General features: G+C 39.2%; 1 protein-coding gene across 1 annotated transcript in view; it reads left to right on the forward strand.

The window, feature by feature from the left end:
- Positions 1 to 18766, forward strand: part of TENM4 (teneurin transmembrane protein 4) — a gene marked incomplete at both ends in the record, with an annotated part of 337845 nt that overhangs the window by 132426 nt on the left and 186653 nt on the right. The window contains 3 exons of the mRNA XM_084201037.1: positions 1279 to 1531; positions 6401 to 6499; positions 8570 to 8805. Coding sequence (XP_084057163.1) covers positions 1279 to 1531; positions 6401 to 6499; positions 8570 to 8805 — 588 coding nt within the window. The remainder of the gene's footprint in view (positions 1 to 1278; positions 1532 to 6400; positions 6500 to 8569; positions 8806 to 18766) is intronic.

An 18766-nucleotide genomic window follows, 5' to 3' on the forward strand; every position in this document is an offset into this window, starting at 1 on the left:
TGATACCATTTGTCGTAATGTATAACTACATACAGTTTGTTCAGTTCTGAAGTCTCTAATTAGTGCATAAATGGGGGTTAATTTCTCATGATACAGAAGTCTGGTAGGCATTAGATTGATAGGATAGACACTCTTTTCAGCTAAGGCATCACTAAAGTATTGTGTACTACAGAATCACGAATGGGTAAGGTTGGAGGGGGCCACAGTGGGTCATCTGGTCCAAACTTCCTGCTCCAGCAGGGTCATCCCAGAGCACATTGCACACCATTGGATCCAGACAGTTCTCAGATATTTCCAGTGAGAGAGACTCCTCAGCCTCTCTGGGCAGTCTGTTCCAGTGCACAGTATTAATGACTTTTGATCATGAACCCACTCAAAGCAGAGAGATATATGTGTCCTATTTCTCATATGCAGTGTGCTATACTGTCAATCTCCCTCCAGTTCCATCAAATACTTTAGTTTTCTGCATTTCCAAAAAAAGCATGAAAAAATGCGTTATGGTTAGCTAAAAAAAAATTAAAATACAGATACAATCAGCACTTGCTTCATCTTTCCTAGGTGTTTATCTTTCTCAGTCTGCATTCCTCAGTCTCTTGGCTAAGAAATACTGAGTTTTACTCAAAGTAGCCATGCCATTGATCTTTAACATCTTTATTCATTTTTTGTTGTTTCATTTTCCTGACACCTCAGATTTAATGCCACATGCATTTTTTACTCAGTTTGAGTATATTTCTAACAGTACAAACTACAGAATTTTGTTAAATTGTATAACCCTGACAGGCTTATATGGCTTTCACCAAACCCAGTCTGTGATTAAATGTATTCTTACTCTTCTTAACTATTGAAAGTTCTCGGGCAAAACGGGCAGAACAAACTTCTCTGGGAGCTGTATATCCATCATAAACTGGCTCTAACGTGTTATCTATCCAGACTGGTTGTATTTTTCATGCTTTATCACAAATCAGTGCCACAGATAGATTGCAGTTTGCAGCCTGCAGTTGCTTCATTGGAGTTAACTTGGCTGTCAGGACAGCCTTTCTGCAGTGCTTTAAACTTTCATAACTTTTGTGCATGAGACTGAACTAATTTTCTAGCTGGCTCAGGGATCAATGCTGTGTCATCAGAACGTATGGAACAAGGCTGTGTTACCCTTTTGAGTTTCATTTAGGATGTATGGCACCCCAACCTTCATACTTTTTAGAAGTGTCTGCACATAGATGAACCCAGTATGGAACTACTCAAATCATGAACCTTAAAAGTATTTTGCTTCCGTTTTAGATCATCCTCCAAATATTCAAAATCATTCAAGACTTCGAACTCCACCACCTCCTATATCACATGCTCACACCCCAAATCAGCATCACGCAGCCTCCATCAATTCCCTGAACAGAGGGAACTTCACTCCACGCAGCAACCCCAGCCCAGCTCCTACGGACCACTCTCTCTCTGGAGAACAACCAGCCACTACTCAAGAGCCAGCCCATGCTCAGGACAACTGGTTACTCAACAGTAACATCCCACTGGAGACAAGGTAGGTCACTTTCTTTAGCACTTACAATGCTCTGACTGTATGTGCTCAGGATGTTATGGACGATACACACATCTGCATGGCCAGCCACCTAGTTTGTGAACTGGAGTTTGACTTATGCATTTTGCGTTGTATTTATTTATTTGTTATTCCTTGTGTCTTTTTATTTGCACTAGGAGAAGAGGAAATTGCTCTTCTTTCATAATCTAAAAATGTTGTCTTTAACAACTGTTTATAAGGTTATTTTCCTCATTTATAATTGGAGTCAGGATCATAGATTAAAATGTTTTTGGTTTTCTTTCTTTTATTTTCCTTTTATGTCTTTTCTTCCTATGTGGTAGGATAAATCAATATCCTATTTAAACAACTAAAATCAGTCAGTATATTGAAAAGATTTAGCCTTGTAGCTGTGCCTCATCAAGCAGTACTTTCATAGTACGTCATTCAGGAAAGGTTGATCTTGTATCACCTAATGAAGATAGGTCAGCTGCTGCCCTTTTCAGCATTGCTCCAGCAAGCATGAAACACTGGATAGCACAGCATCAGCCATTTAATGGTGTTTCCATTTAGCTCTCAAAGTCTTTTCAACCTATGCAACACCTGAAGGGTGTGACGAGGGTGTACCAAGTTGTTGTAGTTCATAGCTTTGTTCAGGTTCTGTGTAGGTTCTGGAAAAGAGAGCCCTCAGCCTCAGTCCTCCTATCTGATGGTGAGTGCATCTACATGCAGTCCCAGTTGCTTTCTCCAGAGGTTTTGCTTCACTATTTCCCTTGCTACCAAGCAGCCGCTGGAGTCATTACCTCCCATACATGGTGTCTTTTTCATCTGCAGAGGAGTCTTCCAAGTCTAAAACATGGCGCATTTGCTCAACTGTCTTTGTCTAACCTTCTCAAACCAACAAGATTTTAGACAGCAAAAATCATGCAATAACTGAAAACTGAGACAGGGCCCAAATTTTTCACATCACTGCCTTCAGGAATCTCATTGAGAGGCAGCAATAGTTGTAGCTGTATCATGGGACAAGTTGTACCCGCTCTTGCAAACCTCTGCTAAGAGAATGTTTTTTAAAAAATGAGCACATCTGTCAGTCTTTCTGAGAATGAGCTATATCTGCTGGCCCTCTGAAACTTCCAAAACAACCTCAATATCACATTTTGTGGCATTTTAAGATAATTAATTTCTCAGTGACTGCTTGATTAAAAAGACTCAGCTAAGAAGCTGGATCCAAAAGATTAAGACAAAATTATAAGCAAATAATGCAAGTGTGATTTGGCAACAGTTTTAGTAATTATATTTTTTGTGTTAATAATTCTCCAGCACAAATACAAAGCATTGAGTTTTATGTAATAATTCTTATTAAAATTACATTAAAAATTACTAAGGCCCTACTCCTGCAGCTCTTTTGTGATAATCCACTATAATTCTGAAGGAAGCCCTATGCCTTTTCCTAGCCAGTTGGTGAACTCTTTAAAGAAGAGATAATACACTGTTTTAGTAGTGCAAAACCTTAAAGGCTGTCCTCATTTCTTCTCTGTGAAATCATTGTGGACAAAAATTTTTCAAGATCTGAAGCAGACTGCTCTTGTTGCAGGCTGGATTGGTCACATTATTGCTGCTAATCGGACTGGCAGTTGGAGGTCTACCTGCATGAAGAGCTCTTTCTGCATCATTTGGTGATTTCACTCTAGCATCAGAGATCAGTCACATTTGTACTTGGTCCTCAGTCTAACCATTTTATTAATTTGGTAGAAAACAGGTCATTTCAAGACTGATGGTGAGGCTTTTGACACACTGATTGAAGTGGTGTGATTTCACCCAGTGTTTCTTTTTGACAAGGATGTTGGAAAATATGTAATTTTGTGCCAACAGCAAATGAGCACTACTGACTGTTCCTTCACTTATACAACATTAAGAAAATGAAATGTGTTATAATGGTGTCATAAAGAGAGGAGGCTGAGCTGCATAGATGATCAGTATATCTGGGACTAACTTTCACTCTGACAGTCAGCGCTTCTGGCATGCAGAGGTCTTCCATTTCCTTCACTGGGAATTGTGTAGACATAAAAGACCAGGCTTCAGAGCTTTTTAGCAAACTTGGATGCCCAATTCAGCCTCTTCCATGAGACTGATCTGCCCCATCTTCTCCACTGCAAAGATTGTTAGAACCAAATAAAAAGACCATCACCTAGGAGAATAAAATGTCCAATATGTAAAAATAAAAATCCTGGCCAAGAGACATTAATCCAAGAATAAAGGTTTTTGAAGTTAGGAGATTATGGTAATCTCATGTCAAAAATGGAATTGTATTGCCATTGTTTTTTTTTTAATCCCATATTAGTCAACACAGAGAGAGCACAAGAAGAAAAAAGCTGCATCTTTTAAACTAGGAGTGTCACAGGCTATGGAACATGCCTGCTGTTACAAAATTTAACCAATTTGAAGTGGCTTGATTTTGACTGCCATCGACTCCAGGCAGTTTTCAGAACTGGGAATTCAGACTGGTTTGTCACTGCCTGGAAATTTCTAAATCATAATACAAGGGCAAGCAGAGATTTGCAGCATAAATAAACGCCTGACAGAAAAAGCATATCAGAGAATTTTGTACGTTGCAAGAGGAAGAGCCCCTCCTCTTCTCTCCCTCCTTTTCATTAGTTTCCCTTTACTCCCTTTTCTCTGTTTCTCCTTTCTCCTCTTTCTTTTCCTGTCTGCTCCCTTTTTTGTTGCTTTAAAAGCCATGTATTATCAAGGTTGTGATGAGAAGATCTTTGCTCAGCGGTCACTCCTGACAGGTAAGTTCCCCCCATATTTATTCCTCAGTCTTCTTCCTTCTGTGCTTTCTTTCTGTTCCTTTATATGAGACCTTGTGGGAGCAAACAAATGCCAACTAGATGGACGTTTAGTTGACAAATCAGCAGTTTTCAGGAGACTTCCATTCCCAGGAAATTTTATGTGGTATTCATGTAAGGTCAGATTTCTCCCACCACTACTGCTAATGAGAAAGGAGAGTGTTTTGTAACTAGCCAGCAATTTGCAGGTAATCTCCAAGGGAGCAGACTCCGTGAGCCTTCCATGAGGAAGACAGTCATGCATCAGTCCCTCAGGTGACCCAGCGACCTGTCTGTTACAAATGCATACATTATGAGATTGTGTAACCCTCCCCTCTTCTGTTTTATTGACAATCGACAACTGAAATTCATGGAACCAATTTGACATGGATTTTAACTAACGATGAACTTTTATTGATTGGTGTGTTGCTAGGTGCCTTGCCTCTTACCCATTAAATGCTCAGTGCATGCACATATGCTGCTTCTTTTTGCATTGAACTCAACATCCATTCCTGCATTCCCAGGGAATGTGAGGAAGCCGCAAACACTTGGGGATGGATTGATGTCTCAAGTGCTATGGCACACAGCTCATGCATGTTGATCCACTTTACTCCATAGCTATGAATAGGAGTTACTTTACTTTACTTTCATTCAGATCAAGGAGTAGATCTGTTCTGTCAAAGCAGCCCAAAGGCCTCCAAAAGTAGGGAGTTGAACTAAACAAGTGCTGGCATTAGCAGCAGAAAGAAGAGGCAGTAGAAATAAAAATTAGGTTTGAGAACATTTTAGAAGAAACAGTATCAAGTTTTGTATAATGTGACAGGGCTGGTTTCTCTTGGTTTAGCATGTTACCTGAATCCAGTTTCTTTGACAGGAATTCTTGTTTGAGTTCATGTCACTTACACGCTCTAGGCTCTTAATCCTGCATAAGTGATAGAATACCACAATGCTGCTATATTTTTTTTACTAGTTTTTTGCCAGGGGATTTATTCACATTCAGGCTTAGATTCAGTTTTGATGCTGAAAACAGACATTGGCAAAATCAGGACTGTATTTTATTTTAAAAAACATGGGAAGAAGTTCTTTTGCCAGGTCTTGAGAAACAAGCCCAAAGGTGAGAAAGACAGTTTGTTCCCAGCTGTGCCTCTGAGTTAATTCTTTATGTTCCTGCTATTCTCCTCAAAAACTAAAAAACAGTTTAGCATTTGTAGGTCAAAATGTGACTCATAAAAGAACATGCTGGGAGGACAAATACTGCAAAATATTGCTGCTGTGTGCAGTGTCAGTCCCAAGCATTTGCATGTGCAGGCCCTAAGTACCTTGCTTTGTGCCTGTATTATCCAGATTATAGCCAATACTCTGGTGTTGGAATTTGGGTTACAGCTTAGCCTGTTTCTAGCTTATATCTGCTTATCACCAAGAGACTTTCATTTGGAGTACTCATATTGAGCAAAAGTTGCATTTTGAAAATTTACGTTTTACTCTATAATAGTGAGTTATTATTCCACAAAGGAAAACAAATTAATCAAATTAGAAACTGAAAAGTTTTCACATCCAAAGGAGGGGCAGAATTTTGCTGGAAATCCATAAGAAAGTTAGATGCAAGAGTGCTACCAAGGTACTGGCCCCAGTAGAATATAGATACTGTGCTGTCCCTTTTCAGAGTTACAGTAACACAGGTGCAGGAGTGTAAACAGATTACAGCTGGGCTGGATTGAAATCTGGTCCTTTAGATCTAGGAGTTTGGAAGGTTTCATGTGTCACTGGCAATAAATAATGTTCAATGAACAAAGACATCCACTTTTTTGATACATGCACATGGGCGTGTGTGCTTGTGTGTGTGTATATGCATATATATAGTGTATATATAAAGAAGTGAACATTCTTAAAAGCTATATATGTATATGTGTAGCATCTTATACATATAAATATATGGTCCATCATTCTAATTCCATGCACAACTGCACTATAACCACTGTGGTTTATAAGATCACACTTCATATATGCATGACTCACTGGCTTCATTCATGTTTCCATATGTATGTAGAAACATAGCAAAGCAGACATTCCTAGAGACATTGCAGGACAACCTCATTGAGATGGACATTCTCACCTCCTCCCGACATGATGGTGCTTACAATGATGGGTATGTGACACTTATGTGGTCTTCCTGTTTACTGTCATTATGATCTTTGCATGAAAGCATTTGGTCATACCAGTGATGTTTAAGGGCAACACCATTGCTGACCTCTTCCAATATGGCTTTAAAAATGAATTTCTGGGGCTTGGAGCATTGTGTCCTGTACATATTAATGGAAAACTCATTATTATGCTAGTAAGCCACTGCATGCCATTTGCTTTTTATCCCCTTATTGTTTTGAAAGTCATTTGGTTTGTAAGAAGTACCTACAGCAATTTCAATTTCCATATTAACCAAAATTAAGTTAATTTTTCTAAAAATCTGAAACCTTTATTATGCTGACAGCCTGATACTTCACTGTTAAACTGATGTCTTCCACATACATTATCTGACAAGTGTCTGCTAGTGGTGTGTGTCAGCCAACCCTTGGAGTTTGACTTTAACCACCCATTTTGGCATCTTTACACAAATTTTGATCACATAACTTTTAAATTAAAATGGACTTTTAACTTGATAGTTGGTGCCAAAACTGTTGAATCTTGTGTTGGCAGCTCATAATTTGGTAGCCATCATTCACACAAGAGCTTATTGGTGTACTTGAACACTGCAGGTGCCTCTTTGGTCAGAACAGATACATCTCTATCTAAATAAATACTTTTCAAAAAGGGGATAGTATCTGACTTACTGTAAAAATATTTTCTTTATTTTTTTATGTAGAGCATTAGTAGAAATAAAGAATCTTTCTCTAATGCTCAGCAGTCATGCTTAGAGTACCAATAGAACTTTGGCTGTATTATTACAGACACCTATTTTGGATAATTACATGTTACATTTTCCTGCATGAATTGGTGACTTTTCTGCACTGTGATGTTTCTGCATGTGATGTTTTCCCCTGTTACTGCACAAGTAACTTCATGGGGAAAATAGAGTCACCTCTTCATCTGGTATTAGCCACTGACTGACTCCCACAAATCCATGCTGATTGCATTTACTCTGGCTGCAAATCTGGCCCCATAAGCCATGGCAGAATGTGCAAAGGGCATTGGGGCTGTTTCTCAGTCCTCACGAGCTGCATTTTTGTTTTACAAAAGCATGGTGGTAGATTAGTCCACTCCATTTCCCAGGTTTCATTCCCAGAATTTGAATGCCTTTTACAGCATGATGTCCCACCAAAATGAGGTTTTTCATTTAGTATTCCCATGGACAGAGGTTCCATTGGGACATTTCATTTTAGAAACTCATGGGCTTCAGTGTGTTCTTTTCATGCTGACTTCCATGAGTGTCACCCGAGGTGCTCATGGGCTGGCTCTCAGGCTGCATTTGTCATAATGGGCAAAATATGGTGCCTCCCAATGTGTCACTGGACAGGAAATGCTGTTGCCTTTGACAGTAATTCACACTTTTTTTTAAGTAGCCTTTAATCCAAGGTGCACTGGACTGCTTTATGGAAGCAGGTGTCTCTCCCCACTGGCAACACACAGGACTTTGATGCTTTTATCCACGCCATTGTCTGACGCTTAAATTTGCTGGATGGGGACAGTGTGAATATTCCCCTCTGTGACAATTTGGGTGCTATGGAATGGCTTAAGCTCCTTATCCCCATCTCCATTCACCAGTGCCACACAAAAAACGCTCTCATGCAGTGATCAATAAATTGATAAACGCCCTCCCTTCTTTAATCTGACCTCCGCTCCTCTTCAGCCTCTGTAGGGCATTTCTGTGGGAGTGCGAGCAGGCTCCCAGTTCTGCCCGTGCCACCAGTCTGTCGTAGCTGTGCTTGGGGTTTTCATCTCACTCTAATGTCGGCTCTTCCACAGAGGGGACTCCTGCCCTTGAAGAGTTCTCTGTGGCATTGTTGGCACTGTGATTTTTTTGTTTGGTTTTCTTTTCTTTTACTCTGTGTGACTTGCCTTTGATTTTTATTCTTCTCTTCTGTGCATGCCGTCCATGTCTGTAGCCAGCATTGTGTGGAGCTGCTTTCTTCGTCCTGGCAGCAGTCACCATTCTCCCACCCCATGCCTCCTTCAGCATCGATTTGTGTGAGGAGTCACTTGCTGTTGGTCTTTCTTCCCTCAGGCACTTCCTGTTCAAACCTGGAGGCACTTCTCCCCTTTTTTGTACAACGTCGCCAGGATATCCCCTGACGTCCAGCACTGTGTACTCGCCTCCCCCTAGGCCCCTTCCCAGAAGTACCTTTTCTAGGCCTGCCTTTAACCTGAAGAAACCCTATAAGTACTGTAACTGGAAATGTGCTGCTCTGAGTGCCATTGTCATCTCGGTCACGCTGGTGATCCTGCTGGCCTATTTCATAGGTAAGCTTGTTGCTGTTTGTTTTTCTTTCTTTTATTTCATTTCTCTACAAACCCTCCTGTACTGCTAATGTCTGGGAAACAGAGGGTCAAGACTGTGGTACGAAGTGATGGGTAAATAAGGCATCTGTTGACTTGTTTGTGTTGCAGTGTTGTGGTAGGGAGCTTAACAACTGTCACAAAGCCAGAAGGGCTTAGTAAAACATGAGTCATATGAGGGAATTGTACTCCCTTCAATATCATGGACTGTTTACATTCTGCAGAGGAAAGTGTACCTGGAGTGACGCAAAGCCACCAGGTTTTTTCTAAGCATCCCATTAAAACAGGATGTCCCAGTCCCAATCACATCCAGGTCCCTCCGTGCTGATTTTGGTGGGACAGGGTCAGAACCAAGATCCTGGTCCACAAAAATGTGGTTTCATTCTATCATTTGGTGACACACCCATTTTAGTGACATTTAACTAATTTTGAGTTCACAGGGGGACTAGGAGGATGGAGAAGGACTGGGTTGAGATTGTGGTTCATCAGGGCCTTTTTAGAGTAGATGGTGCTGGTGAAATTTGCATCTTGGGTAAAAAAGCAGTGGATTTTTCTTTAACTGTGCAAGATCTGATTTTCTTTGTTTTATGCGGCTTGTCAGTGTTCATTGCAAAAAAGCGTTCTTTTTGTATGCTGCAAAAGTAATTGAACTGCTAGAAGTGAAAATTGTATTTTTAAGCCTGTAAAGCTGGAATGTTACCATTACTTTTTCTTCAGTTCTGTTTGATATGTGTGTTATAAATGTATTTAAAAGGTCCATTCCTAGACTTCTATGTTAAACTCTCTGTGGTGCAAACTCCAGTTGTCAGACACTTTTAGATGTGATCATGGGTAAAAAGCCCATTTCTTATGGCTCAAATGAGTCTTTTTGATTTTGCTGTGACTTCCTTTACACTAATGATCTATAAAAGGTTGTGGTTAGAATTACAAATCTTAATCTGGATCGAAAGATTTTGCTTTCATTTTACATGAATATGATTAGCACCACCACAAAGGATTGCTTTTACTGTGTTCTTTTTATATACACTTCTTTAATGACTGATACTTTTCCACTCCTGCCTTGCGTCGTACTCTGGTCACTTTTATGTCTCCTGTAAGAGAAACAGGAATGATTAATTAACCAACATTAAATCAGCAGCAGTTTGATGAAATATGCCGTCAGTTTTCATCATTTGCTATGTACATTTGGAGTCACCTTTCTCATTTGTCTGGTATTCTCCTTATGTCCTGAACATGGTTCCTTTGGACATAATCTCAGTGTATCAGAGAAGAACCATTTCAGCAGAGCAGTGCCCGTTCATTCTGGAGGAGGCCGTGTGTGCTGGTTGATAGATGGAGAGGAGTTTGGTTTGCTGCTTTCCAACTCAGAACCCTATCTCAGAGTTCACAAAAGATCACACTTCTGCTTAAAACCACAGTTAACGTTGTTAAAAGGAAGGTCCATTGAGTGCCCTCCCATCCTTTTTATCCTCTCCATTCAGGTGAATTCACTGGCATTTGCCAGACACCATGGATGGCTGGCATTTGCCAGAAATGCTGAGCAGGTTGAACCACTGTAATTAAGGGTCATAATTACTAATTTCTAAAGGAACTACCAATAATTAAAAATCAAATCCAATGGTTCAGTTCAACATAAACATATTTAGCAAAGATTGTCTCTACCAGACCCAGTGTTCTGATCAATGAGAAAAAAGGCAGATATTTAATTAGATTTTGATGAAAAATTGTGTTTAATTTCAAGTATAATCAATTATTAATTACTGTAATGAGTGATTCTGGCGGGGTTTACTAATTAACTCATTTAAAAATTATGAATAACCTTTTCAATTGTAATTATTTTTTACATCCTGTCAAGTTGCAGATGAGAATTGTATCACCTAACCCAAAAGAAAAGAAATGAATGAGACAGTCAAAAGAAAAGAAATGAATGAGACAGTCAAAATGTACTTGCACTAAGTTAAACTGAGACATTTTGCATTTTGATATGAACTATGTAATTCTTAACAGGAACTTGGTTATTATTCCAAGTAACCTGGTCTGTTTGCAAACAAATTACTGTTTTTCCTCCAATTTTGGGCTTTCTTACCCACCTCCCCACCCCCCCCCATATTTGCATAGTTGCATTTTCTTTAGACACTTTTTCTCATGTAAGCAGTACCTTGCTCTTTTCAGTGCCATGGGGACAGTCTGAGTAGTAAGGTATAACTTAGTCATGAGTAAAAGGTCTAACCTGTATAACAGTCTATGAGGTTTGGGAGTTCGGCTGCTTTCTATCTGCTCTTGTTAGTTAAAATAGAAGTTATCTTTTAATGACCATTTTCATCATCCAGAGAAAACTGAGTTTATTGAAAAGATTCCCATTTAAGTGAATGGACTTTAGGTTGGGTCCCATTGCAGCAGCTTGGCATTTAATCTGGTTTTTTGTACACTGGTTAGATAATGGAAATACTTCAGAGCAGTATATAGCCCTTCAGGATGTTCCTCACAGCATCAGGCATGTCACAGTTCTCTGTTTAAATATTAAAAACTGTCCACTGCAGGCCTTACCTGTCCGTAGAAGTGTGGAGCTAAAGACATATTGAAGAGACTCTGCTACGGGCAGTACTTCCTGAGTGACACACGCCTGGGCACAACTGTGGTGGGTGACCATCTGAGGCAGGCAGAGCTTCATGGAAACAACAAGGCACTGGTCATTTCTTAAGTTTTTTGCTGAAGCCAGTTCCTTTTTGAAATTCACCTGGAGAACTTGCTAAGTCATTTGTTTGAGGCTAAAAGGCAGAGTTTCTATTATTTCATGTAAGTCTTTATGACATTTAGCAGTCTGAGGTTCATTTATCTTGCTGGGCTGTTTCAAAATGAGGAGAGGAGACATAAATAGGTGTCCATGGCAGCTGAATGGCTGCTGTCATGTGTCAACACTATGATCAAGGTGAAGGTTTTACAGGGCTGAGTCACTGGTCTGGAGAGATAATGACCAGAAAAATATAACGGAGTGTATTAAACATGAGAAGCTGATTTTCATTTGAATTAACCAGCTTTTGATTGACTTGTTGCCCCTTTTCAAAGAGTCAGACACCATTTTAAGGCAGTGGTGACAGTCCCCATCAGTGGTTTGCACACACACAGCTTATGCAAATCCCATGAGCTCCACAGAAGCTTGTCTCATGCGGTGAGAACACCAAGGAGAAAAGCAGGGGCACATCAGGGCTGCAACATTAAAGTGATGGTACCATTGAAATCAAAGGCTTCTCCTTGAGCAGTTCAGAACTGCCCTGCAAATTTGCTATTCCAGGAGTTCCTGAAGAGACATGACTTCAAAATTGAATTCCCTATTTTAGAAATGTCCATTCAATGGACACCTAGACAAGAAAAATTTTCATGGCTTTTGCTGGGATTTGGTAGGGTCTGTATAGCATCATTGAGTTCTGCCTTGTAGGGCTAATTTCGAGCAATATTCTAATGGCAGAGAAAATCCCACGAGGTGTGTTGCTATGCTAATACTTTGCTGGCAGTTCCTGTAGCTTATAGATGCCAGACCTGCTAGCAAAGCATTGTAAAGAATCTCTGACATTGCTGTACTGCCTGGGAGGAAGTTTAGAAACAGAAAATACCTGTTTGATTGTCCAGATCTCCATGCCCAGCAGCTGTTTGGCTAGGTCTATGGAACAGTTTCTGAATTAATTAGTGATGGAGAATAGTTTCTGCCTGTTTAAACAGAAGTTATTATCCTCTGCCTGATGTAGATTCCAGACTAGATGGAAGTACAATTTGATGGTGTTAGGCACTTGCAATTTTCCTATACTTAAGCATGTGCTGTGGTTGCATTGCATGAACAGCAAGAAAGATGGGCATTTGATTTAGATTAAAGCTAGGGCTGGAAAATATATTATGAAACCAAAACAGTCATTCCTTTTTATTGGAGTCAGAGCTCTCTACTTTTCAGCTCTGTGTTCATTTGAAGTCTGTACAGATGCAGCTTCACTTGAAGAACAGTGTTGCTTGCTGCAGGCAAAATGCTTTGACGGTAAAAGTGTGCTAGGACTATGATGTGTTTTATAAAGCTTCTTTCTTTTACTGTCTAAAAATCACCCTGAAAGCCAACTTTAGCTCAGTTTGTCCATGATTCTTTGATGCTGTGGAGCAAACCCAATTTAAAGCAGCTCTCCAAAGCTCGTAGAAATCTAATTAGTTAGCAATGGATGTATAGTGTACCAATTACCATGGTGTTTACATGGTAAGAGAGTAATAGGAAAATTAATTATTTTAATTATTAAACTTGATCCATATCTATTAATCCTACATTTATACCTTGATATTAAGGTTATAAATAAATATAAAGCATTTTATTACCCTGCCAACAGGCTACTTTCACTTTCTGCTTTAATATTTATTTTTCGGATCCCAGATTAAATTCTATTTTGCTACTGCTGACATTTGTTCTTTTGATTTACAAGAATTGTAAATCAAAATCTTTGAATGTTTTCTATATCCATCTTGTCTTTGATAAAAGGCAGAAATGAGAGCTAAACAATCTGTACTAGCAAAGCCTTAATGTTATGAAGTCAATCTGTTACCTCAAACAGAGCTTTGAGGTCCTTTCTTGGTTCCTTCACATCTTCAAAAATCACCGTTGTCTGTTCACTCAGCAACTGCAAACTCATTTACTTAATTTTACCCTTAATCAATAAAAGTGTCAAATCCAGTCTAAAAAGTGCTTTAGTATTACCAGTGATATATTTTGTGTATTATAAATGTTCGTGAAACAACATTCCAGGACACTGGTTGAGAGGGGGCCATCATCACGAGCCAGCACTACCATTTTTTTCCTGTTTAGTATAACTTGAATAGGTGGGGTTTTGGTTTTTTTATTAAAGCTGGCTCTTATTGAACCAAATGCAGACAAACATTGGTGGGGCAAGAGGGTTAGTGCCTCCCTCACTAAGCAGGACACTTTAGATGACATCTAGCTCTTCCTTTCATACCACTGACATTTAGGAGGTATGGGCCTTATTCTTCTTGGGCACATGCTCCTCTTAAACTACAGCAACTCCATTTCCCTCCTTCCAGCACCGGTTCAAATGCAGTCAGAGTCAGTGGCATTGGGCCCAGTGTTTGCAACAGGAGCTGAAAAAATCTGCATGTATTTTTTATAAATTCCTGGTTCTGGAAATTGACCTGACTGAAGATAAAATATAAGTCATGACAGATCATAACCTTCAGTCCAGTTTTGAATGATCTTTTTTGTTGTTGTGCCACAAATTTTGCCCTTGTAAATTTTCTCAGAAAGGCTAAGGCATGAAAACAGTCTCAATCCCATGGAGAGATGCCATCAGCTTGAGCGTCTGAGTACTCAAAATACATGGAGTTGCAGAAATCTTTTTGCATTTTTTGTTCTGTAGCAGAGATATGGGAAAGTCACCACACTCTGTGTTCATCACACTTCACTATGTTAGAGAACCAGCGAGGGCAGCTGCTGTGGGTAAAATTTATAAGAGGTTGGTGAGTAGCAGTGAGCTCAGGAAAGCTGCCTCAGGTAATCTGGCAAAATAAATTTTCCTTGGCCAAATCCACAATGAAATAGTGATTCAAATGCTTCAGCCCCACCTCTTTACTAGCATTACCCCACCTTCCTCTCAACATGCATGCACACATGGAGATTAATTATCAGAGAAAAGAGAAAGACACTAAATTAAATCAATGCTCTTAAACTGAAAGAGGGTAGGTTTAGATAGACTCTGGAAAGAAATTTTTTGCTGTGAGAGTGGTGAGGCAGTGGCACAGGTTGCTGGAGATGTGGCTGCCCCCTCCCTGAAAGAGGTCAGGGCCAAGTTGGAAGGGACTTTGAGTAACCTGGTGTAGTGGAAGGTGTCCCTGCCCATAGTGGAGTGGTTGGAACTAGATGGTTTTCTTTTTTTTAAGGTCCTCTCCAACCCAAAGCATTCTAGGACTCTGTGTAAATTAAAACTACAGTGGGTTACATTCAGTCTTATGTTTGTGCCTGTTTTGTTGTCTTTTGCTGCAGCTTTAAATACGTTGTGGTATGAATTATAATGTAGATCTTTTCTTTTCTATCACCTGCAAAGTCATCAAGAGCTCTTTGTATTATTAGGTGATTGTGTGCATCTTTTTTTTTTTTACTTTGAATTTTCCAGTGTATGTTTGGATAGCAGCTTCTCTTAGCTTTATAATTTAGAGCAAAGGAAGTACAAGTGATTTATCCACTATTGTGCCTGAAAATAAAGGTGATAAAGGTACAAGATGCCACTTTAAATTTATTCTTGTGAAGATCAATTCATTCAGATGGGTGTTAAAAACCTTGCCATAGAAACTCCATTAAAGAACATTCACTGTTTCAATCTAAATAAGATTTGTGACCTGAACTTAGAAGTGTTGTGATTAGAGAAATGATGGATACGCTTTTGAAAGAATCACAGAATCATTTAGGCTGGAAAAGACCTCTAAGATCATTGTGTCCAACCTTCAGTGGAACATGACAATGTCAATTAAACTGCAGCAAAAAGTGCCACATCAAGTTGTTTCTTGAGCACCTCCAGGCATGGTGACTCCACCACCTCCCTGGGCAGTCCATTCCAATGCTTAACAAACCTTTCCATGAAGAAATTCCTCTGTTGTCTAGCCTGCACCTCCTCTGGCTCAGCTTGAGACTGTGTCCTCTTGTCCTTTCACTTGCTGCCTGGGTAAAGAAGCTGACCCCTACCTGGCTCCAAGCTCCTTTCAGGTGGCTGTAAAGAGCAATAAGGCCCCATTTGGGTCTCCTTTTCTCCCGGATAAACACCCCAGCTCCCTCAGCCACTCTTTGTAGGACTTACTCTCTAGACCCTTCACAAGCTTCCTTTCCCTTTTTGGACTCAAAGGAGAGACAATTCTGCAAGAAAATGTTACTGAAAAAGTAGAGCAGAAGATACTGCAGACCTGCTTATTTTGCCAGACTTGGCCAGTCTGTGGAAACTGGGAAGTACTAAAATGTATGTATCCATGGGATGACAATATGTTCTGAACTTGGCAGCAAAATTTCTGCTTTGCAAAGTGGTTAGTACTCCTTCAGAGTCTACAGTGATAAATATACTGGGCAAGTTTCCATCTTTTCTCAACTAATTTATTGGAGGCAGGAAGAAGCCTAAGGATTCCCATAATTTTCATTTAAAACTGTTTTCTCAATTTTCAATACGTTAAAATCCATTAACTATCACATCGTGCAGGCTGACCTCTTTGCACATTGAAGCCCAGCAAACTCCAGCTACTTACTCTACCCGTTTTACATAGGTAAGTCACATATGTTCTTCAGCTGGCTTTTTCACAACTTGTATGTATAAGCATCCATCCCATTAGGTCTTTCTGGGCTGTAAAAGTTACATTAGGATATTGTTTTACAACGTCTTCTTGTTCTTCCTCCTTAAGTCATTGGCTCTCTCTGCTTTCCAGTTGCCAGTGGTCCATCTCATGGACAGTTTGTGGTCCATTATCCAAAGTACATAGGCTGACCACTGACACTTTTTGTTTGCATCATTCAAATTTAGTTACTGCCCTGCTCTTCTGTTTTTCTGTTCTGTCCTCATAGTAGTATTTCTCACTTGAAGTATTTGAGTCAGCTACATGTTTAGTGATCCATGATTTTATATTTACTTACATAACACTGATGCAAATGTTGAATAATTTCAGACAACTATCAGTTGTTCAACTTCACAAGAAATTGTAACATGTGATGGTTATTCACCCGCAATGATAATTTTAATGTCTTTCAGTTAGGTTTTAGATACATGTATACATGTCTTTATACCTTTCAAAAATGCTTGTTTGTTTAATCACATCAAATTAAATCAAATATCTTACTAAACTGTAATCTTGTCAAAGAATGAGTAACTGTTTTTTAAGATCTGTTTTTCAGAAAAACAATATGGTTGGCCTGAGACACCATACATTCACTTTCTTTATTCTCTATCAGTTCAATTCTATGTTTTCTGTTATTTTGTCTGTAATAGGTATGAGACTACCCAAACCAAGGGACTTGCATCCTGTCCTTTTCCCTTCTTAAATATTTGTAGAGCATTAATCTTGTTCTAATTTCTTGGTAGCTGGTTCAGTATTAATCAGTGAGTCAGAGTCTTCCCTCTTCTTTACTGGGTACAAGTTAAATGAGCCTACAGATTTAAAAATGTTTGTCCTTAAATAGATGTACTTCAGTATAATTCCTGGTTACTAATGGACCAGAAAAAACTTATTTCCTGTGAAATTATTGCATTATTGTAGTTATTTTCAAAAGCTAGAACAAAAATTCTTACTGAACACTTCAGTCTTTACTACAACATTATTAACAATTTCCCTATCTCCATCAATATTGCTGCTCATTTTGCTAGGATTCAGTACACTTAAAAAAAAGTTCTATTGTTCTGTGGGTTTTTTTCAAGACATGTATTTTTTTCTTGATGTTCTCAGCTTCTTTTTGCCTCTCTCCCGGGCTTTAGATTTATATAGATTACTTTCTGTTCCCCTATTGTTCTGGCTTTTATATATTACTTTTTTTATTTCCACTTATTGTTTTATTTTGACACTGATTGAAGAGGTCCTTTTGTCAAAGTCTGATCCTCTTTCATCATTGTGGGATCACTGGAAGAATGACTTCCATTCAGAAGTAGACCACCAATATAACTGGTTATTTAACCAGTCAAAAGTGGGTTGTGGCAATGCATCCAGCAGGCTCCATCTGATCTGGGAGTCTGCATCAGTGTGCCATGAAACCACGCGTTAGTTGGCCCTTTAGATGTCTGATCCTTCCTTAAAATTAAGAATCTTTAATACAAGGAGAGATTAATGTAATTCCATCTGGTTTTATTAAATGGTCAGATACAGGCTCTCAACCCATAAGCTTTTATCAGTTGCTTTTAGTGAGGTTTTATAGTTGCTCTAAGCCCCCAGAAAAGAAAATAACAGGAGGCTGACTCCAGAAGTGCTGGCCTTGTCTTTACGACCATGGCACAGATGTGCTGCTATAATCTTTATTTCATGACTTAGATTGACCTTTGCACACAGATGCTGAAAAAATCAGTTTTACGGATCTTTATGTGTCTTGTGGAAGGAGTTCTCCTTGAGTCCATGTTTTTATCTCATACTAATTAGTGTGAAATAATGGAATTTAATTGCACTTAAGTGGAGACAGAAAGAATTGTTTCCCGTAATGGGCTTTTTTTCAATGTTTTTAAATACCAAATGTTTTTGTGGGTAACTAGTCATAGAGTAATCTCAATTAGGGATGTCACTGGATGTGAAAAATGCTCCTTGGTTATAGTTTAGTGTTTATTGTTTTCTAGCATAAATTAAAAGATGGCTTCAAAGCCTGCTTTGCAGCCAGGTTATACATTTCTATTGAATGTGTGCAGTGATGTATTCTCTGAGGTTTTTACCCATAGTTAAAGTTGAGCTATGTAGTAGATGGACATCTTTATAGGGTGAGGTGTTGTTGTTAAGTATACTGCTCAGGTAACATCCTGATGACCTGTAAAATAATGAACAGAAAATCCAGTCCATTCTTTTCCTCTTTGTCTAGATTTCAAGCCACTGTTTATGCTGAAACTTGAAAGCTCCTAAAGGATCACTTCATACTTCCCTTTGAGATAGTAGGCTCTGGTGCTCTATAGATAGAGGTTGTTGAATCTTTGTGTTTCAGTGCTAGCCTATAAACTCTCCCATCATCTCCAGCTTTTCCTATCTTCCTCTCCATTTGATTTTATCATAGCTTAACTTCCAAGTTTTTCCCTGTTGCACTCAGAAGCTCTTGCCTAGGCAGATGATGAGAATAGGATATGTTGGCTGTTTTCAAATATTGTAGCATGTGAAACAGCAGCAGCATCTCACCTTGCTTGCCCACTACAACTGCAGCATTACTTCATTATGCAAGGGGACTCTTTAA

Source organism: Fringilla coelebs (genome assembly GCF_963513975.1).
Source record: "Fringilla coelebs genome assembly, chromosome: 2".
Classification (NCBI taxonomy): domain Eukaryota; kingdom Metazoa; phylum Chordata; class Aves; order Passeriformes; family Fringillidae; genus Fringilla; species Fringilla coelebs.